The following is a 23,695-nucleotide window of genomic DNA, read 5'->3' as shown; positions in this document are numbered from 1 at the left end:
CTGATAAATCTCACTGAAAACTTACTTTGCAACCTCCTTGTTGGGCTTTCTCCATGGAGCTGTCGTCGCGGCATATATGGAGAAGGGTGGGGAAGTGGTAATGAAGAAACATCATGGGTCTGAAGTTTGTACCAATGTGGCTCATCATCTAATAATGCTGTTTCTAATTCAATTAAAATCTACAAAATCAAGAGACAAAAGAAGATTATATATCTACAATATAGAAACTCCCTTAAATGGTCTCATAACTTTTATAATAATGATAATTATAATAATAATGTTGTTAGGTCAAAAGCAATGTCATGTTACAAAATTGTCCATATGTTTTGACAATAACTAAATAAAAGATAAATATGCATAACTTCTTATTGACTTAATAATTTTAAATATCTAGATATTTTATAGACCTCTGACCACCCACCTACTGTTAAATTTGCCATTACATAAAGACACTACAAAAAAAAAAAAAAAAAACTACAGGCCAATATCTCTGATAAACACAGATGCAAAAATTCTCAATAAAATATTAGCAAACCAAATCCAAAAATACATTAAAAAATCATTCACCACAATCAAGTGGGATTTATTCCTGGTATGCAGGGTAGTTCAATATACACAAATCTATCAATGTGATACATCATATCAATAAGAGAAAGGAAAAAAACCATACGATCATTTCAGTAGATGCAGAAAAGCATTTGACAAAGTACATTCATGATAAAAACCCTAAAAAAGTAGGTTTAGAGGGAACATACCTCAACATAACAAAGGCCATATATGAAAAACCTACAGCTAACATCATATTCAAAAGTGAAAAACTGAAAACTTTTCCTGTAAGATTAGAAAAAAGACAAAGATGTCCACTCTCACCACTGTTATTCAACATAGTACTAGAAGTCCTAGCCATAGCAATCAGTCAAGAAAAAGAAATAAAAGGCATCCAAATTGGTAAGGAAGAAGCAAAATTTTCACTATTTGCAGATGACATGATACTATATATAGATAATCCTAAGGACTAACAAAAAAATACTAGAACTGATAAATTCAGTAAGGTCATAGGATACAAAATCAAAATACAGAAATCTGGTACATTTCTACACACTAATAATGAAGTAGCAGAAAGAGAAATTAAGAAAACAATCCTATTTACAATGGCACAAAAAATAAAAAAATACCTAGGAATAAACTTAACCAAGGAGGTGAAAGACCTGTACTCTGAAAACTGTAAAACACTGATGAAAGAAATTGAAGATGACACAAACAAATGGGAAGATATTCCATGCTCGTGCATTGGAAGATTATTATTAAAACATGCATATTCCTAAAGCAATCTATAGATTTAACGCAACTCTATCAAAATACCAACAACATTTTTCAAAGAACTAGAACAAATCATCCTAAAATTTATATGGAACCACAGAAGACTCCAAATAGCCAAAACAATCTTGAAAAAGAAAAACAAAAATAGAGGTATCAAATCCCAGATTTCAAGATACGGTAATCAAAACAGTATGGTGCTGGCACAAAAATAGATACATAGATCAATGGAACAGAATGGAGAGTCCAGAAATCAACCCACAATTATATGGTCAGTTAATCTTCAACAAAGGAAGCAAGAATATATAATGGGAAAAATAAAGTCTCTTCAACAAATGATGTTGGAAAAACTGGACATCTACATGAGAAGAATGAAACTGGACCACTTTCTTACACCATATACAAAATCAAAATGGGTTAAAGACTTAAATGAGACCTGAAACCATAAAAATCCTAGAGGAGAGCATGGGCAGTAATTTCTCTGACATGGGCCATAGCAACATTTTTCTAAATATTGTCTCCTAAGGTAAGAGAAACAAAAGCAAAAATAAACTATTGGGACTACATTAAAACAGAAAGCTTTTTCACAACAAAGGAAACATTCAACAAAACAACAAGGCAACCCACTGAACAGGAGAAGATATTTGCAAATGATATATGCAGCAAGGGATTAATATCAAAAATATATAAAGAACTTATGTAATTCAACACCAAAAAACCCAAATAATCCAATTTAAAAAATGGGCAGAAGACAGGAGCAGACATTTTTCCATGGAAGACATACAGATGGCCAATAGACACATAAACAGATGCTCAACATCACTAATCATCAGGGAAATGCAGTTTTCCCATTACAGAAATAATGCTTATTACTGCAAGTCTGTAATAACTAATATCTGTATATCATTTGATAATTTAAAAAACATTTTTATTTACATTTAATTTAACCTTTACAAAAATTCTTAAATGGGGAGACAAAACCAAATTAGAAGTGTCTACTGTATGTTAAGAACGATGTCATATATTATCTTAATTCTCAGAAAGAAACTGCTAGATTGGTCTTATTCAACTTTTACAGATAAGGATACCAAGGCTAACAAAGGTTAAAAGAACTTGTCTAAGCTCAAACTAACTGGTAAGTGAAAAAGGTTTAATATGAATCAAAGTCTGTCTTATTTAAAACTCTTGTGTTCTACATATCATGCCACTAGGAATTCAAAACGGGAAAGAAAGTGAAGAATAGATTTTTAATATGAACCATATCATAATATGGATTTTATAATATGAATATTTAATAAATTTACAAAGGAAATCAGCCCACAGGAATAAATGAATCTTTTATTTCCTTTTAGGGTCCTGTGCAAACATGATAGTGTTCGTGATTATGTATATGAGAACTGCTGTGTAATGATAAATCACTATTTAGCTCTGGGAGCTAAACAGAACTGTATTAACTGCCACAAATACAATACATTTGTGAAACACAAACCAACCTTTCAGCATCAACACTGAGATTTCTACAATAGGAATAAACATCTAAAAATTGTCACAGATTATTTAGAAGCCATTTTTTATGGCATCAATGTTTTGTCTTGGAGCAGTAGCTAAATATATTCCATGAAAGAAACTGTTTACTTTTCCAGATATTCAAAATATAAGATTTTACTGATAATCACATAAAGAAAAGTACTTAAGAGGACATGAATAGTCTCAGCTTTAAAATTCCAGATACCTCTCCTAAGAATTCACTTTCTTCCTCTCGAACTCGAGCTTGATCCCAGAGAGTAATCTCTAGCATTCGTTCCCTAAATTCTCTTCGGTGGACTGGGGAATAAATGAATGTTTGGTTCCATTTGGGTTCCAATGTTTTCTTTACTGTCTTAGTTCTTCTCTTGTTTTTATCACTATAAAAAAGATAAGAACATATGAACTTAAACCTTTAAGTTTTGCCCTAAAAATTATTCATTTAAAATTTCTCAGGCAGGGAGTGAAATTTTACCACAATTTATCATACATTATAAATATTATAATCATTTAAATTCCTACTAAAATTTATAAGGATATAATTACATCACTTTATAAAGGCAATATTTCTTTTTTTAAAATTTTATTAAGTTATGTTAGTCACCATACAGTACATCATTAGTTTTTGATGTGGTGTTCCATGATTGTTTGCGCATAACACCCAGTGCTCCATAAGGCAATATTTCAATAAATCTGAAATCCTTCCATGATAATTAAAAACTTTATCTTTCTCAAAATCTAAATAAAACCAGACTGAAGAATATTAACTCTATAATACATATTGCCCTATTGGGAACCTTCAAAATGGCAATGAACCAATAACATTACATATGCTGCTCACTTAAACTACAGAAGTGTAATTGCACAAAAGTCCAATAAATTGTGATGTTTACTTTTTATCCATATAGTTCAGCTGAGCAATTATAATTACATTTTATCAAGTTACTTTCTTGCATAAAGAAATACATACTTGTCCATTTGAGAGTTATCAGGTCTTTAAAAGCACTGTAAAATTATTTCTTTTTTTTTCTTTTTTTAGAGAGGGTGGGGGAGGGGTAGAGGGAGAGAGAGAACCTTAAGCAGGCTTCACACCCCATAGGGCTCCACACAGGGCTCCATCTCAGGACCCTGAGATCATGACCTGGGCTGAAATCAAGAATCAGCTGCTTAACCGACTGAGCCACCCAGGTGCCCTGTATTTTTAACTTTTTGAGGAACCACTATACTGTTTTCCATAATGGCTGCACCAATTTATATTCCTACCACCAGCGCACAAGGTCCCCGAAGAGTCAGATGCTTAACTGACTGAGCCACCCAGGCGCCCCTGTAAAATTATTTCTATGTGAGGTCACCACTATAATGTGGGCTGGAAATGCAAGCTGGCCATCCTAATAGATGGGGTTTCCAGCTCAGAGGCTTCTGTACTTTTTTTGACTGCATATTTCTATCAAGTGAATGTTTTTGACAAAGCATCCCATTATATGCATATATATTTATGAAATATATACGTGTATTACTGTACTATTGTACTAATATATTGTGTGAATTTGTGAGTATACAAAATTAGAAATTAAAAATAATTAGGTAAAAATTTAGAAAATTCAAATATTTCTTCCTGAACTCCAATGGATTGTCTTAGACATCCCCTGGGTGCATCCATTCCTTTTGGAGATCACTACTCTAGCTTATTAGACAGGATCAATGGCTAGATAGGAATAAAGAAAATCATCTAGGAAGAAAACGTTAAGCTATCTAGAGAGCTTATTTGAAGTGAGAAGTGGACCATAACCTCTGAGAAGAACCGTATTAACTGCCACAAATTCCCTCAGCACAACACAATTCTAAGACTGTTGGAATATAGGAAGCAGGGAGAACTAAGAAAGGACAGGGTGTCTCTGGATTGGGGAGGCTATGCAACTTCTTCTCTTAGGTAAATACAAGCTGTAATGCTCAATACAGATTGGATTTAACTAATCAAGAGCACATATGTTTCCAGAGCTCATATATTTAATGTGGCAGAAAGCCAGTTTAAAACAATGTATCTTTATTAATTTCTATGGTCTTGTTAGGAAAATAACTTTGCAAACACATGTAGGAAATTTTAACTCTATTCCATGTTATGGAAATGTGGCATTATAAATAAAAATAACTAAATAATAGAAATAATAACAAGGATTATGATTTCTTACTCCTGTCATCTCCTCTCTTCATCTAAAATTTTCGCAAATATTTATAAAGCATCTATGTATATTCCACACTTTAAAAAATTAATTATGAGACCCTGTGAAGAGAGAAAGTTCCCTCCTTTAAAGCCAGGAAGAAAGCATTCAGTGGGAGCCTTGTTGCATAATTCAACAATGGTTTATACTGCAATCCGAAAGGGAATAGAAGAATAAACCTTGACTTCCTCTTAAGGAGTGAAAAAAGTTCTCAGATAAAGAGGACTATTTCAGAAGGGATTTCTATACTGGGTAGGAGGGAGAGTAGATAATCACTGAAATTCCGAGCACATCCACCATGTACAATTAACATTTAATAAGGTAATTTAGTGTGTACTGAACCACCAATCCATGCAAAGAACCATGAAAAATTATCTTCAGCAAGTTAAAAAAAAAAGCACATGAGTTTTTATTTTAGAAGTATAACAAAGGGGCGCCTGGGTGGCTCAGTTGGTTAAGCGACTGCCTTCGGCTCAGGTCATGATCCTGGAGTCCCGGGATCGAGTCCCACATCGGGCTCCCTGCTCAGCGGGGGGGTCTGCTTCTCCCTCTGACCCGCTTCCCTCTCGTGCTCTCTGTCTCTCATTCTCTCTCTCAAATAAATAAATAAAATCTTTAAAAAAAAAAAAAAAGAAGTATAACAAAAACCTTCAAAATAACATCAGGTTAAAAGGGGGGGCAGCTCAGTCAGTGGAACATGCAACTCTTGATCTCGGGGTTGTGAGTTCGAGCCCCATGTTGGGTATACAGATTACTTAAAAATAAAATCGTAAAACAAACATAGACATTGGCGAGGGTATGTGCTACGGTGAGCGCTGTGAATTGTGTAAGACTGTTGAATCACAGACCTGTATCTCTGAAACAAATAATACATTATATGTTAAAAAAGAAGAAGAAGAAGATAGCAGGAAGGGAAAAATGAAGGGGGATAAATCGGAGGGGGAGACAAACCATGACAGACTATGGACTCTGAGAAACAAACTGAGGGTTCTAGAGGGGAGGGGGGTGAGGGGATGGGTTAGCCTGGTGATGGGTATTAAAGAGGGCACGTACTGAATGGAGCACTGGGTGTTATATGCAAACAATGAATCATGGAACACTACATCAAAAACTAATGATGTAATGTATGGTGATTAACATAACATAATAAAATAAAAAAAACAAAGAAACAAAATAAGATCAGGTTGTATAAGTCAAACACTGAAAAGTTGCTAAGAGTATTTAAAAACTAAGATCAATACGCATACTGTTGAGATTTTTTTTTAATAGCAGCCCAACGGCAATAAAATAAATCATTGATCTCTAACAGCATCATTTACCTGTTAAGAATGGAAACTATTTTTTTAAATAAAATCTAACCTAAAGTCTTTTCTATGTATTTTCATGCTACCAGTATTTTTGGTTTCCATTTAATTTACTAGAGTAACTGTATGCAAAGACTTGATGTGTTCACTCAAAATGAGAGAAAGAAATGTATTTTGACTGAAAACCAACTTTACTTCAAGATATAAAAGAGTGGAAAGCACACCCAGCTGTTTTTTAGAGTACATAGTTCATTACTTAGAAAATAACGTTTTGAATGGATTGACTAACACAGTGACGTTCCAGTCTAAATCTCTTCAATGCAGTCTCACGTGTCCCTCCAGGAATTCTTAACGATAAAAAGGCATCAATTATTTTCTACATTCACCTATTCAAATAGTTTTTCTCCCAGAAAAACTCAATAAAAATGGAATAATTCATACCAAAAGCATAAATAGTCCTTTATGCATGTGTAAAAACTTGTATCAACAGGAAAAAAAAAAAACTGATGATAATGTAGCTGTTTCTGAGTTAACCAAAGAATTCTTTTCTCTTTTAAAGATAAAAAACCCTGGGGTTCCTGGGTGGCTCAGTCGGTTAAGCATCTGCCTTCAGCTCCGGTCATGCTCTCAGGGTCCTGGGATCAAGTCCCATGTCCAGCTCCCTGCTCAGCAGGGAATCTGCTTCTCCCTCTCCCTCCGCTCATGTGCTCTCTCACTCACTCTCTCTTTCCAATAAATAAAGATAAACCCCAACACAACTTTATCAATCAATAAACTAAGCAACAAACTTGCTTAAATATTCTTCAAATTCCTGATACTAGACAAGAAAACAGCTGGAAATAATTTGAGAATGAAATATTTAAGTGTTTCCCATATTCTTTGGTACTGAGAAAAGATAAAAAACACTACATTTAAAACATAAAGGAGTGGTGAAGGGGACCTTCCTTTCCATTTGAGATCTATCTGCTCAGAAAGGGGGAGAGGGTATGTAAAAGAAAATAAAACTAAACAAAAAGAGTCAATCAAATAATAAATTCCATAATTTGAAAGACTTTTATCATCTTCAAAAGTATCTTTCTTCAAAGATTTGAGTGAGTAGAAACTTAAGCTCTATGTACACATAAGCACATAGGTGGGAAGGCAGCATGTCATGCAGGTTGTTAGGATGGCATTCTAAGAATGCTTGCACTAGAAACCACGTGTGCTCTAAGAAGCCAGGTGATGTGGCCTCCAGGATGGCAGGGTAATGTGCCTATGAAATCTGTCATCCAACTAAAATTTAAGCTAGGTAAAAGCCCCAGTTATGAATATCCTCTTCCGTTGCAGTTCAAAGTATATCCCTATCCAAAAGACAACCTAAGTTGTGAGAAAACAACTTTCTTCAAGCAAACTTTGTAAGATAAAATTATATGGCAAATAGTTTCTAATCACTTTAGATGTGATAGCACCTTGACATATTCTCTGAGGAATTTTCTTCACAAATTTCACTTCAAAACAGGTATCACATAAAATGTAAGGCCTTTGTTAATGGTCTACTTCCTTTCTTTTCTCCTTTTCTTTGAGATATTGTTCTTCAGATGATACTTGGGCACTCAAATCTGATGATTTTCAACTTGAACTAAGTACATGAGGGTCCAGAAGTGTGTAAACGTGTTGAAGATCACATCTGTGCCTGGCCACTTCCAGCCTGAGAAAAAATGACCAGACCTTGAAAGCACTCTGTCCTGCAAACCAGGGATGCAGAACAGCTGGGGAAAAGGTAAATGGTGCCATTAATTCTTTCTTTTTTCATGATGTCTATTCAATAGTCTTATTTATGTTCCAGAAATTAAAAACGATTAGACAATTTTTGAAAAGCTCTTTCTCCAATCCTAATTCCTCTGTTTAAATTAGGGCAGAACAATATCATTTATGCTAGTTAGCATGGACACAAACCAATGATGCTTGAAGAAGCTGATTCTGGGCCCCGTGGTAAAGTTTCCTGGATGATATGGTGTGGTGAAACATAAAACACTCATTAATTTTATGGAATATAAAGAAATGATATCTTAGTATGAGGAGGTAGAAGTCGTAAAGGAATATGATGAATACCTTTCAGTATCATTTCCAGCTTTTTGCTTCTGTAGATTGTGCTAAAAATGCACTTGATTTTAAAAAGTGTAATTTTTAATGATTTTGATAAATGAAAATATATATCATTTAAGAATCCATACAATGTAAAATAAATATTCAAAAAAATCATCTATATTATAACATTTGATATATGTTTTAAAACAATCTTGAAGCATTTACTGTCACTGTTTTGAAGACTAATATGAATCATATGAGTAATATGAATCATATGAATAATATGAATCATTATGCTTATGTTAAACTTCATAAATATCTGACTCGCATGATACATAAAAATAAATAAGACAGAATTGAAACACCCACTGTTATTAACATTTTTTATATATTTTCAAGAACATTTATTTTTGTTTCACATCCCTACCTTCTGTCTGGAAGAAAGTAAATTTTAACATAAGGATTCCTTGGCCTCCCATCTTCCCTGGAAGGGAGATCCTTTGCTCCCAAAATTGTAACTATTAATTGATGACCAACCTTGTCAAACCACAGTTTTATCTGAAAAGCAAAAATATTCATTTATCAGCTCAAACTTTTATTGCCATACCATAATGTTTATATTTCCAATCTTTGCCCCATTCTCTTACAGTAATGTGAGCACAGAATGTAAGTTCTACTAGCAAGTTGCAGATAGTTAAAATAAAAGGATATGCTATAATAACTTCAATGAATAGAGGAAATAATTCAGATATTTTGGGTTGACTGATACATCACTTGAGCTTTTTGTTATCCTAATTTGATTGCTTATTAACATGCATGTAATAATTATACTGCCATAACTAAGAACTTTATATACAATGACTGCTCTGTGTCTATCTTTATGAAAGAATCACTGTGGTTCATTTTAGTTCCCCTACAATTATGAGTTCAAAATAATTGCTCAAATGAATTGAATAGATACCTTATTTATATGGCATTCATAGGGAATTTTTAAGCAAATGTTTTAAAAGACAAAACATTTCATTTAAAAGAAATTTCAAAGATTATAAGCAAGGTGAAATTATTAGCAGCTTTAGTCAATAGACTCCTTAAGTTTGTATTTAAAACCATAATAAATTCATCTTTATAGATTTTTCTTACACAGATATAAAGTCCCTTTTTCATTAGTGAGGAAGATGTATCACATCCTTAGAATAACAGGGTATATTTTATCACTGGAGTTGAGAAAATGTGAGTAATTTCCCCATGACATAATTAGGGATTAGAACTTCACATCCAGCTGCTAAATTCATTTGATTTAACAATTATCACCTCCCACACACATACCTCACACTCCCACACCTAGCTAGCTGTTTCTACCATGTCAGGATTTATAACTGTGGCTCTATCCCACATTTTGGCTCAGAACTCAGCACATCTTTGACCACTATCTTGATATTGAATCCAAAACATGAAATTTGGGAATAAAATTATGGTTTATATATAGTTTCGGGGCTTATATGCTTTTTAATAGTTTAATTTTTCCTTTAATTTGGATGTACAATATTTGCAGGAGTTTAAAAAATTTAAATATATATCTCATGTCAGTCCTTCCCTCTCCTCCTGAAGTGTATATATATACATATATATAAAAATCATATAAAATAAATATATATGCATGTATATATGATATACTGGTAGTGCAGTTCCATTTCTAGCATGGTTTTGTTGTGTCCCTCACTTCATATTTTAGAGAATGAGAGGCTGAGCAAGACTTTGACTCAGGAGAGGAAGACTTATGGCCCAGAAGAGTACATAAAATTATTTATTCTGCTTTTCACTCAAATGAAATTAGCCCTCTTAGTAATAGTAAGAAAATTTAATTTTTAAAAACTATAATTATTACTCCTTATGTTGTACTAAGTCCTTATGTTTAATGCAGGTATTATCTTGCTGTTGTGTAACAAAGTTTTCCTAATAGAGCTGCCAGGTATGGTCTCTAGACAAGTTTTTCTTAAAGTGTGGTTCCCTAACCTCCTTATATCAGTGTTATCTGGCTTATTTGTAAAAAAGTTCCTGTGGCCCACCTCTCACCTACTGTATCAGAATGGGGCCCAGGAACTCGCATTTTAACAAATCCTCCTGGTGATTCTCATAGGCATTAAAGTTTGAGAATCACGGCCTTAAACTAGGGGATCAACAACCTGGAAAAAAAAAAGACTCTAACATGCAAATAGAAAAGAAGTTCAAATATTTCCTTGTGTAACAATATGAGAACATAGATACAGATGAGGGTAAGTGGAAAAAAGAAACTATTCTTCTGGCAAAAGACATAAGGGGAAAACAACAACAAAAGTAAGAAATACAAGAATGTCTTGTATATGAGATGAAACAGAGATGTTGTCAGATAGCATCATGGTTCCTCTAAAATGTGTCACCAAAACCATATTAATTTCTGATATTCTCTATTTTCTATAGCAATAAAAGCTTATGGCTTTATTTTCCCATGATATTAAAAATCCTTCTCTGAGGATCATGACATGACTATTAGGCACTTCAAAGAGAAAAAGATTCTGAAAGGCTAAAGAAAAAATTTCTGATAAACTTTACACAAACAATAGTAATTATTATTAGACTACGCTCATAATTATTCGAGAAAATCACTGATTTCTGCCCATTTTTTTGAGGGATGAAACTAAGCACTTGCCATCTCCACAGGCGATCTTTTTGCTCCTCTAAAATTGTTAAAGAGAAACATTTCAGATACATAACTTCTAATGTTTGATAAGGAGTATTCTTTTTAGATTTCTTATGCCATAGAAAACCAAAAATATCATTTGTCAATAATATTCATTTTTCATGCAAACAGGTATTAGGCATATGGCCTTCATATTTTCACAATTATACTTTACAGTCTATTAAATCATACTTTCCAAATATATAAATGTTAATATAGATTAAAAAACAGGCACTTTTTAATTTTACTGATTTTTTAATCAAAATTACAACTTTTAATAAACTGTCTTAAATTAGGCATTTGATCAATAGCCCTAATTTTCATTTTATATTACAGGACTTGCATTGAAGTTTTTAATAGATATCCAGTTCACCTTATCAAAACAGAATTATCTTAGCTAGATTATTTTATCACATTCCTAAATTTCTTATCTGTGCTTTTCAAATGAATGGTTAAAAATATGTTGATTTCCCCAAAATATAACAAATGTATCTCCACAATTCTAGATATGACATACTTCTTATTTTAGCTCTATTTCATTAATAGAAATCCTGGCATCATTTTGATTGTTTTAATATAACAATCATTCCAGCTTTACCATGTACCCATTCTTAAATTTCCTAAGGAGAACTGAACAGCACAAGTAAATATTTAACTCTAAATAACATTAACTAAAACAAGTGCAATTTTTAAAATTTAAACTAAATTAGTATTATTCAAAGCCAACAAAAAAAAAACATGCAGCAAAGCAAGGAAAGCATACTACTACTTAAAAAAAAAAAAAACTATATTGTCATTACTTTACCATATAAGGGTTTCCTAATGAAAAGAGGCAAACAACTTGTACCAAGTATTACAGTAAAATTAAACAACATTTCAATTACAAAATGTAAACAACATAAATAAACCCAACACATTTTATTTAGATTGTTTTTTTGTTCTTTCAAAGTAATACACTTTCCAAAGTTGAACCTTATATATAATATGCATAAAATTCATATTTTAGATAAGGTACAAATTTATTTGCCAATCTCCTCAAGGAGTTGTTGCTTGGAAAATGCAAGAGAATGTAGATGTTAAGTGATATAATGAATTATTTAAAGAGACAGCAACCTTAGTGTAATAAAGGATAATATCAACAGTATAAAATTAGCTATTTTTGTCAATGTTATATATATATATATATATATATGTACATATATATATGTACATATATATGTACAGTCTGAAGCCTATCAGTTTTAGTATTCGGTTCATCATATAAAATCACTAACAAAGATTGTCTCTTTAAATTTTTATTGTATTTTAATCCCCATGCAGAATTTTACAAGCTGGCTTATAAAATGATTTGAAAGTCAATAATATGGTTTGGAGCAACATACCAAAAAAAGTTTCCTACTACGCATTTTCCAAAAACATACAAATAAGGGTTAAAACACAACTTTAGTTTCTATCAGGCAGACAAGGCCTTTACCTGAACCCTAGGAACAAAAGGCGTTGTTCTTCTACTAAGGCTTTGGCTCTGGTAAGCAAAATTAAAGAAAAAAGCAATAAAACAAAACCAAAAAGGACAACACGCTGGAACTAAAAGACCAAAAGTAAAATAAACACATAAAACTATCCCTTAAATATACTTTTTCCATAACGATATATATCTAAATTAAGTACTTCAATAAGTTAATTTTGCCAAAATGTTAAAACATATAAAAACTATATAAAATCTTAGAATTTTTAAATGTAATCAACATAACAAGAATTAAGACTGAATGTAAAGTTACACTTTTGGGCTCATGTACTCTGAAAAAATGAGTATAAACATAATCCAAGAGTCAAGAAATTTCAGGTTTCACCCTTAAACACACTACCATAGGAAAAAATCATAGTCCAAGAAGACGTTACATGAAAATGCATCATAGAATTTTAGTGAAAAGTTATTTGTAGAACTGTATGACTTCTCCAAAATTTATCTAACAAAAGTTTAAAAAACATTAGCCAAGTTGGTTTTAGCATTTCTTAAAAGAATAAACAGAGTAAGATAAAAGTGTGCAGAAGGCACTAGACTAGTTGATTTATATCTTAAGAATTGATACCAGATTCTAGTATTTAAACACCATTTTTAAACATTTATTAGGTACCACTCAAGATAACACTGTTTATTGCTAATAACACTTATTAATGATAATACCTCATTTCTTTTTGTTTATATAGTACTTTATATATTTCCAAGCTTGTACTGACAATTTATTGCAAGTTCATTGCCTCCAACAACAGTAGGAGGTAGTTGCTATTATGTCTAATTCAAGATGAGGAAACAGAGACAGAAAAGGGGTGCATACAGTTGCCCATACTCAAACAAAAAGTAAGATAGTGTAAAGACAGAAAATAAAGCTGGGTTCTAAAAAACAAAACAAGAGAAGAGGAAAGGAAAGGAAAGGAAAGGAAAGGAAAGAAAAGAAAAGAAAAAAGAAAAGAAAAGGAAGCCCAGTTCTGATGAAGGCATTCTATTTCAAATTCTCAGAATAAAATCAAATTTTCTTTCTCTTCTGGGTTATGCTGTATTCACTTTGAAACAGTTTCCAAAAGACACCACGATAATCAGAATTTTGTGCCTTTATTAAGGCATGCCAATGGTTAAATCAGGAACAAAATCAGATGCATATCTCTGGGTTTGGGGATGGATTTCAAGGCATTTAATTCTGCTTCTTTCACCAAGATTCCATCCCATTCCTCATACTTCTCACGGATGTTTCTCTTGTCTAATTCAAAGAGTTATAAATAGAGGTTTCAGACCTTTCCACTGTTATAAGGAAACAGATAATAGGTAGTAGAAGGACTGTTGCCTAATTCAACTATCATCAGATAGAGATTGTTTAAGACATAAATCTAAAAGCCAAAGGAAAGCAGACCTTAAAAGCAGGTATCAATCATATGAGTCATCTTTCTCTCTCTCCAAAAACCCAGGCAGTCTCAAATCTAAGCAGTCTTCCTTTTCATGTAGAGACATTTCCAAAGGAAGAAAGAAATCTTTAGGTATGGAGTATTTACTGATATCTGTCTGCATAATCCTAGGTGGATACTTCTCTAGCAAATGGACCAGGGATGTATGAAATGCATAGAGATTAACAAGGCAAGCTGAACAGAGGGACTAACAAAATACTCTCTTTGGAAATAGATTTTATTTTCCTTGCTCTCTCACCTGTTCTGCCTGTTTCAGACCCAAATAACAAGGTAATGGAAGATTGTTGCAAGTAAGTATTACTTCCTAAACTAAAAAAAAATTAATTTCAAGCAAACAGCACTTTGAAATAAATTAGTCCTTTAAGGCAAACATTTTCCATCTTCTAAAATGGTCTCAAATAAGCAACTCACAGATTTCTGAAATCGGTTGTCTACAATCTATGGTAATTTAAACCTAATCTTCACCCATAAATTTATACATTAAACATATGTTTGTTTTGCTAGTTTTTAAAGTTGAGATGACATTCAAATATCATAAAAGTAACCATTTTAAAGCGTACAATTCAGTGGCATTTAGTACATTCACAATGCTGTGCAATCACTACCTCCCTCTAGTTTCAAAACTTTTTATTACCCCACCATATACTGTACCTATGAAGGAATCAATCCCCATTCTCCTATTGCCCCAACTCTTGGCAAGTACTAAGCTGCTTTCTGCCTCTATGGATTCTGGATATTTCATCCAGGAATGGTGAAGTATTATATACTGCATTGCAATTTGTAATTAATACTAATTCATGTATTTTAAACAGGAAATATCTGATGAAACCTGTAACAAGTCAGCCTCATACAAATGAAGAAGTGAATTGGTACACAATTTGTTTTGCATTTTTTATTGTCTATCTTTAAGGCATTCCTTTTATGCAGTTCTTCTGGAATCACAAGGTTGTGACGATGAGGTATAATAGGTAAAAGCTCAAAGGAAAACACTTTCACTTACAGAAAGGTTTAAAAAGGCTATAGAATTTCTAAGGAGATATGAAGGATACATACCTATTCTTCAGTTACTTATTCCACTTAAAAGGGCATACAAAATGATTATGTACAATATTTACCAATAATCACTAAAGACGGAGTCAAAAAAATATTAAAACAAAGTAACTTGAGGAAACATTATAGCTGTAAATCAACCACAGACTCAGAAGTAAAATAAAATATGATTGTCAATAAGAATCAATGTGTTCCTATAGAAAGAAAGAATTTTGAGCCATTTCTCACTTTTAAAAAGAGTTGAAGGCTATATTTTATCTTAATGCTCTATCAAAAACTAGCCAAAGACTCCAGATTAATTTAAAAATAATGAAAGAACTACAGAAGTAATCCTCTGATGAAGGAAACTGTTTAACTGTGGAAGAACATAAATATGAAAAAGAATCAAAATAAGGGAGTGTTGGCACTGAGAAGGCTAACACACACTCCAGGTGTCCTAAACCTGAGCTCATACTGAGTTCCTCACCAAATGTATTCATGGCACTTTTACAGTTATGCCCTAGGATAATAACAAGCAGCCAGCAGAATTCAAGCATAAAGAGGAAATAAACTGCATAAATTTTCTAAAATCATCAATAGTCTTTAAAAGAAAGTTTAAACAACAATTTAAATTATATGTATATTTCTATTTGAGAAAATATCAGTCCATGAACTGACATAATATATTAGGAGGTCAGCTCACAAGCCATACAAATTACCTTTGTTCCCTGGAATTAGCAACATCATAAATTTGTAAGTGAGTTATGAGCCCAGGTAAAATCTCACCAAAATAAAAATGCCCAAAGGTAAAATAAGTAGAAGGAGATAGGAACTGTAATGTTGCCTGATGACTTCCTAGGAATTTTCCCAAAAAGGTGATATATGCAGATGTATTTCCTAAACTCTACATCATTAGAGCAAACCAAAATTGTCTCCAGTTGGCAGGAATAGGGTTAAATATAAAGGAAATAATATCAGATGGGTATCTTGCTCATGTTTTTTCTGCATGCAAAGAACGAACATAAAATTAAGTTTCATGAGGATAAAATCCATGTCTGTCTTGTTCATTGCTGTATTCCCGGCAACTAGTACTATGGCTGACCTGGGGTCAGAACTTAACAGATATTTCTTGAATAGATAGATGACTGCACTTGATCTTAGCCAAAAGGCAGAGAAGCGATCTTGAATAGATGATTGAAGATTAATTTCATAAAAACATTTTTGAGGAAAATGTTGGCAATAGATTTTAAGAATCTTAATTTTTTTTCTCTTTTCTTTCATATTGTAATTTTACTTCTGAAAAGTTATCCTGACAAAAGAATTTTGTCTGACCTAACAGAATATGTAAGAGTTATATTCAAGGATTTCCATGGCATCATTGTTTATAGTACTATAAATTAAGAACAAGATGTCCCATAATAGAGAATTAAATTAAAAAATGGTATATTAGCTCTTAAAATCATTTTAAGAGAAATATTTAAAGAAAAAAATTTTAAAGAAAAAAGCGTACAATATATTACTAAGTGGAAAAGCAGGTCTCAAAATACTATACACAGATTAATCACTTTTGTTTAAAAACTTGTATGTATGTGAAAAGTTACATTTTAGTGGTAGGATTATAGGTGATTTTTATTTTTTAGTTACTTATCTGTACTCTCTAGATTTACCACAACAAATATGTATTGTATTTATTAATGTTATCTTACTGGAGCATACCCCTTCCCAGTCATAAGAAAATGATAAGATGTACACATTTTAAATTACAATTACATGGATTTTAAACTAACAACATTTATAAATGTACATACTATTACTTTAAATCACTAATTATACCCTTAGAAGTAAAACTTTTTTTATTTCCCCAAAATATTTAAGTCTTACCTTTCTAGTATATTCATTCTGAACCATGATAAAAAAAAATAGCTGAATTTGCAATTTGTCTAAATGCCTGCATTAGGCTCCTCAATCTCCCCCCACCCCCCACCTGCCTCCCCAGTCCAATTTCTATAGGGCCTTGGGATTTCAAAGACGGTAACAAAGCGATACTTACTTACTATGGAAGTCTAACTTCTACTCCCTCCTCCACCAACTGAAGCCAACTATACACACACATACACACACACACACACATTTATGTACTGGCATCATCCAGCCATCCTAAGCATTATTTAAAGATGGACTATTTGAATGGAGCCATAATAATTTAATAAAAAAGGTTAATATTAGCACTTTCTAAAATGGTGTAAGAAAACACACATACATTTGTAACTATAAGTGACAACATCCGTGCTGACAATATATGTAAAAGAATAAGCAGAAAGATGCTACTTATTATAGAAAATGAAAGAAAGACCACTGTCTTCAAATGAAAAAGATCACTCTATGAAAGAAAGGAAAAGAAAAGAATAAAGAAATCAATTTTAGTAAGACATTTACAAGCTCCTAATAGTATCTCAACTTCTTTCTTGCATAATTTTTCTGTTATTGTCACCTTTGTGATCAAAATAGTCCCAGAATGGACATGTCTAAGAACTATTTCAATAATTTTAATGTTAGCTCTGCTTATACTTCCTATAGCTTTTAATTAATAAAAATTCTTCAGTAAAAATCAAATACCTCTCCCACCCCCCAAAAAATAAAAGGAGAAATTTCACAGCTGATTAAACAAAAAGCTTTTTCTATTACTCTTAAAATATCAGCCCAAGAATAGTTTAGTTTTCAATTATAACATTTTTTATCCAAAATTCAATGTCTGGATTTTGAGAATCTAAATAGTTCTTAATACATATAAAATTGCAAGTTTAGTAACTCATCAACATGATGTTTCTAAAATACAACTGGATGAATTTAGATATTTTAATATTTTAAATAGTTTAAAAAGAGAATGGCAACTGAAGAAATTGATAAAAAGTGAGGGCTCAAATTTGTAAAGCTCTTCTAATATGGACAGAAAATGCCTAATTGAATTTTTAATTTTTATATAAGGTGTTCAAATTAGGGATCCCTTACTATGAAATCACCCAGTATACTCAGTTATCTATTATATATTTCCCCATTTACTGAGTATTGTCTGTTGACCAAAGCTTCTCAAATATCATTATACTTACAGCAATATTCATACCCCAATGATTTACTATGAAATTCATACCAAATTTCCTTAAACTTGAAAAGCAGGGAATGTATAAAATTTACTTTCATCTTAAATATACCATCTTTGTACAGTACTGCAATGTGATTGCTCTCAAAAGTCTAGGACAAATTATAGTCATTTTAAGATAGTGAGCAAATATCATGACCTTGAATTTTGGAATAAAATTACTAAGGTAAAGAAGGTTTTAGATATCTCTACAAATTCTCTCACTGAATTCCAGAAAATCTAATATACTTTAATAAAGAAACTCTATGCTAAATAATTAAAATTAAATTTCAATTAATCAGAACTACTAGAATGAGAAAACTGATGATTAAAAACACAATTACATTCTAAGAAGAAGTTGGTTTACAAAAAGCTATTGTCATATGGTAATAACATTACTTGGTATTTCAAAAAGAGAAATTAATGTAGTGATTACATACTGAAAGTTGTCCAGATAAGTATTGTGGAACATCCCTCAACATGCCAGGACTCATGGGAGAGGTAACGGAAATAGAAGGGCGATCCATTTTTTGAGATTCAAAAGAGCTAGAACCTGAAATGGTAATTATACATAAAGAACAATAATGATGACTCTTGATTAGTACTTAATAATCTTTACCATATGTCTTTTAAATTATCTATTTATTTAAAATGTCCACAAATGTCATTATATAGACCATTTTCTTAGCCACAATGTTCCAGATATACTTACAGCTATTTTTTTTAAAGATTTTATTTATTTGACACAGAGAGAGAGAGAGAGAGAGAGTGAGAGAGGGAACACAAGCAGGGGGAGTAGGAGAGGGAGAAGCAGGCTTCCCGCCAAGCAGGGAGCCTGATGCGGAGCTCGATCCCAGGACCCCAGGATCATGACCTGAGCCGAAGGCAGACGCTTAACGACTGAGCCACCCAGGTGCCCCAACTTACATCTATTTTTTGAAGCATAAGTACAGCTGAGGGATTCTCTTAAGACCAAGAGTGAAACATTTTCTCTGCCAATTATAGTAGAGACAGACCTCTACATCAGGACTTGGTTACCTGGTCTGTTATGTGTATACTAAATTCATATCTTATAATAACATATTAAGAAAGTTTTAAAAATAGAAACTTAGGAAAAATCAAAACCTAAACCAATAAAGCAACTTGAAGATGGTCTAAACTTGTAATTCTAAAAACATAAGTACTAGAATGTTAATCATGAAGCCTTTCTGGGAGGTGATAATTTCAAACCACATCTGGAAAAGAATATAATAAATTAGGCAGAAAGGAAGTAAAGGTCCTTGAAAAAAGAGACAGCAGAGCAGAAAAAGCAGAGCCTCAACACCCGGAAGTGATATGTATGAATTTATCTCTGCGGAAGGGAAGGAACAATTCAGAAAGTGAGTCAAAATGTAGCTAATGGGATAGCGGGGGGAATTAAGTGCCTGGAATTCTGGGCTACACATTTTGGCACTAATTGACTATCAAAGCTAGCTCTTCTGAATGAGGCAATAACTACATTTGCAGATGACTTTATCACTTACTTAAAGCATGGATTGATTTAAGAGCGATGGAAAATACTTAAAAACAGGTGGAATTCAATAAAACAATAATAGGAAATGTTGTGAAAATGGAATGGAAAGAAAGAATTCTGGTGATAGCACAAAATAAACAAAGGAGGACTCAGAAACTAATTAGATATGAGAGATAAAGGGAAGAGGGGAAACTTGAAGATTTCAAGCCTTGTAGCCAGACATGAGATCAAGAAAGTCCTTAAGGTCTGTCTTGTTCTCTGCACAGAACACTGCTGATATTCCTTGGGATGTGGAACCCTGGAGATAGTCCTGTGCTTAAGGGAATGGGTGGAGATGTTACTTTGTAACATGGTGACCCCGTGGTAACTCTGAGAAATCCAAGGGGAGATGTCAAGCAGGTAATGGGATCTATGGATGGGACCAAACGTCAAGTAGATATTAGTGTTAGAAATCATAGTGTAAAGTGTCTGCTGGGTTGGAGCCATTAGAGGATCAAATACACCTCTAGGAAGAGTACAGTATAAACTGAGGGGGAAACTTCAGGCTTTGGGATCAGAAGTGGAGAGACTATGGACTCTGAGAAACAAACTGAGAGTTCTAGAGGGGAGGTGGGAGGTGGTGTAAGGTACATTGTAGTGTACCTTAATAAAGCTATCTAAAAACATGTAGCAGAGAGTTCTAGAGGGATGGGTTAGCCTGGTGATGGATATTAAAGAGGGCACGTACTGAATGGAGCACTGGGTGTTATACACAAACAATGAATCATAGAACACTACATCAAAAACTAATGATGTAAGGTACGGTGATTAACATAACATAATAAAATAAAATAAAATAAAAGAAATACAGTGGTACCTTATATAATATTTAGAAGTGGAAAGAAATAAGCTCAGTTTCTACACGTTAAGCTTCAAGTAACAGGAAGACACTTAACAGAACATATTATTTAAACATCCAAGCATAAAGGAATGATGACAGATCATCTTGGTACTATAAACCTAGGAGTCATGTGGCAATTAAAAGCATTAGGATGAGAAGAATTTACTGAGGAACTAAGGACAGAGATTAATAATTGGGCCTATTCTTCAACATTTAAAGAATAAAGGATTGATTCTAATTTAATTTGATAAAGGACCCTTATCTCCTCAGAAACAATTGTAAAATTGTAGACCAGGGGATTTTTTTTAATAGCTATAATAAGATAAAGGGTTCCACCCTGCTCATACAATATCTGAGTGATGTTACTTAAGTGAATAAAAGTTGGACTCTTGTAAGAAATACATGTGATAATGTAGGCACAACATCAACCACAATCCCAGGCACTCAGTAAAATGGGCGCAATGATGATAATGATGATGATATCATTATTCAGTACAGTTGACCCTGAGGGTCAAGGGCCTAACCCCCCGCACAGTCAAAAAAAACCGCAGTGACTTGTGATGCCTCCAAAACTTAACTACCAATAGCCTACTATTGACCAGAAGACGCACCAACAAACAGCTGATTAACACATATTTTGTACATTTATATATATATTGTATACTGTATTCTTACAGTAAAGTGAGCTAGAGAAAAGAAAATGTTATTTAAACAATCATAAGGAAGAGAAAATACATTTATAGTAATACACTGTATTTACTGAAAAAATGTGTACATAAGTGGACCCCTGCAGTTCAAACCCATGTTATTCAAGGGTCAACTGTATTTATTTATTGTTATAGTTTTTTTGTGATCATGGTATTATTTTGGATAAAATGATTTAGTATGTAGCTAAAGGTACTAAATCAAGTAAGTCATTCGATCATATTTTAAAATATAGTGCTACGCCATTCCCAAAGTATTTCACCTCTCTGGTATAGATTTTAAAGACACTTGTAATTGTGATATAAAAGTAAAAAAATCTATTTTAATAGTATGTTCTTAATTATTGTAGGATCCGATCACTTCTCATCACCTCATTGCTACCACCAATAGCCTAAGTCACCATATAAAATACTAAATATAGAAATAGTTCTCACTACTCTCTCTGCTTTCACCCTTGACTCCATTTAAACTATTTTCAACACAGTAGCCAGATTTTAAAACATAAATCTCTCCTCAAAACCATCGTATGTAGCTACTGATTTCCCACAGAGTAAAAGCCCAAAACAAAGCAGTCTTCACAGCGGTTTACAAACTCTATGCAATTTGGCTGCCAGGACTCCCCTATCCTTCATCCTTCCCGCTGCTCAGTCTAGTGCAGCAACACAGGCCTCCTTGCTTTTCCTCAAGTGCATCGTAGGCTTTCCTGCCCGAGAACCTCTGCACCACTTGGTCCCTGTACCTGGAAAGTTTTTCCCCCAGAGAGCCACTCCTCCAAATCTTCGTTCCAATCATTCCTTCTCAGTATGGTCTCTCCTGAGCAACATATTTCAAATGGCAACCCTTCTCCTCTCTTCTTTTACAATATCCCTTACTCTCAATCAATCAAGAAACTTAGTTCACTGGAAAAAAAGCCCTTTGTTTAACATCTGAAATAGCACTCAAACAAAAGTAATAAAAAGCGTCTATGTATTTAACGTTACTTAAACTTACTTGTCTATTGTTCCATCTCTACTATAATGCCAAATCAGAACTACTATCCTATTTTCTAAAAATGTAAATTTGGATATTATTCACTAGATTGTCCCAAGGATCCCCCCCACCCCACTTACTGAGGGTTAGTTTACAAAGTAGTAAATTTTAAAATGAGAAGAAATTAAGGAAGGAGGGGGGTGAAACTTTTAGGAGAGATGGGTGTGTTCATTATTTTTATTGTGATGATGGTTTCATCTGTACATCAAAATTTACCCCGTTGTGCACTTAGGGCCAATGTATTGTAGTGTACCTTAATAAAGCTATCTAAAAACATGTAGCAGTTAAGAGGGCGTGATTAAAATAAAACTATCTTTAAAATATTATAGAATTTGTATTTTATCCCATAATAACATGAAATAATACTAAATTTTTCATTTGTATAATAACTATATATTTGTAACAAGATTATTCTATTTCTTACTTCATATTAGTAGATAAAATAATTCATCTGACCCCTGAAAAATGACACTATTAATATTTTCTTCTAGAATGAATGAGACTTACTGGACTCCAGTTGTGCATGTGTGCTATCAGGGATTCTAGGGATATCTCTGAAATGATAGAACAAGAAAAACAAGAAATTGTTTCAACAATTAATGCAACTGCTATTTTGATGATCATCAACTTATATATAACAGGAGAGTGTAAAATGAACACAATTGTATATGATAGTAGCATTATATAAGTAAGAGAAAACAAGACGTAGTACTTTATTGCTAATCAAAGTATTCTGAACTAACCTCAACTGCTTAGAAAGGAATAAACAGTCATATGCATTTATAGCAGATTCATAAAAACATACTTTATTTTCTATGTGCTTTACTACATGATCATCCATTCTAATAAATTTTTGAATTAAAGATAGGTTTTATGATATATTTTAATTCTATTCTATTCTTTAATCAATAACATTGAAGTATAAATAAAATATCACCACAAGAAAAATTTAAAGATTCAGATTGCGAATGAAATTTTTTAAATGTAATAACTCCATTGAGGAAAAAATGCAAACATGTTTTTCATTGGGACTTACAAATGGTAACTGCATTTATGTCGAAAGTATGTACATTTTTGTTTGAGATTTGCCAAGATTGGTAGAAAAAATTTTAATAGTTAAGGTCATTCATAAAAGTACATAAAAGAATATTTAAGATATTAAAAATATGATTAGAGGATCCTTTAATACCAAGAAATATATTTGATTAATATACTAAGCTGATACACAGCAGTTTTACCATATTACAAAACTATGAATAGAAAAATGAAAAAGATACAATTTCGTGTGCCAGATTCAT

General features: G+C 32.6%; 1 protein-coding gene and 1 pseudogene across 42 annotated transcripts in view; both read right to left on the bottom strand.

Annotated features, from left to right (window-relative positions):
- The window catches only part of RIMS2 (regulating synaptic membrane exocytosis 2), a 577,313-nt gene that overhangs the window by 266,430 nt on the left and 287,188 nt on the right, over positions 1-23,695 (bottom strand). For 26 of the 42 annotated variants that reach the window (XM_081816378.1, XM_081816376.1, XM_081816375.1 and 23 more), the window contains 5 exons: positions 22,905-22,951; positions 18,711-18,823; positions 8,859-8,989; positions 3,050-3,221; positions 26-179 (listed from right to left, as the gene is read on the bottom strand). In XM_081816378.1, coding sequence (XP_081672504.1) covers positions 26-179; positions 3,050-3,221; positions 8,859-8,989; positions 18,711-18,823; positions 22,905-22,951 — 617 coding nt within the window. Of the gene's footprint in view, positions 1-25; positions 180-3,049; positions 3,222-8,858; positions 8,990-12,621; positions 12,670-18,710; positions 18,824-22,904; positions 22,952-23,695 lie in introns of all 42 variants that reach the window. The other 16 variants (XM_081816358.1, XM_081816367.1, XM_081816360.1 and 13 more) reach the window with 1 other exon arrangement.
- On the bottom strand, positions 16,082-16,315 carry LOC115939638 (U2 spliceosomal RNA; annotated as a pseudogene).

This window comes from Leptonychotes weddellii, chromosome 4 (genome assembly GCF_054177405.1).
Source record: "Leptonychotes weddellii isolate Sample4059 chromosome 4, ASM5417740v2, whole genome shotgun sequence".
NCBI classification, from domain to species: Eukaryota; Metazoa; Chordata; class Mammalia; order Carnivora; family Phocidae; genus Leptonychotes; species Leptonychotes weddellii.
Note: the sequence above shows the minus strand (reverse complement) of the source record. Positions and strands in the feature narration are given on the sequence as shown.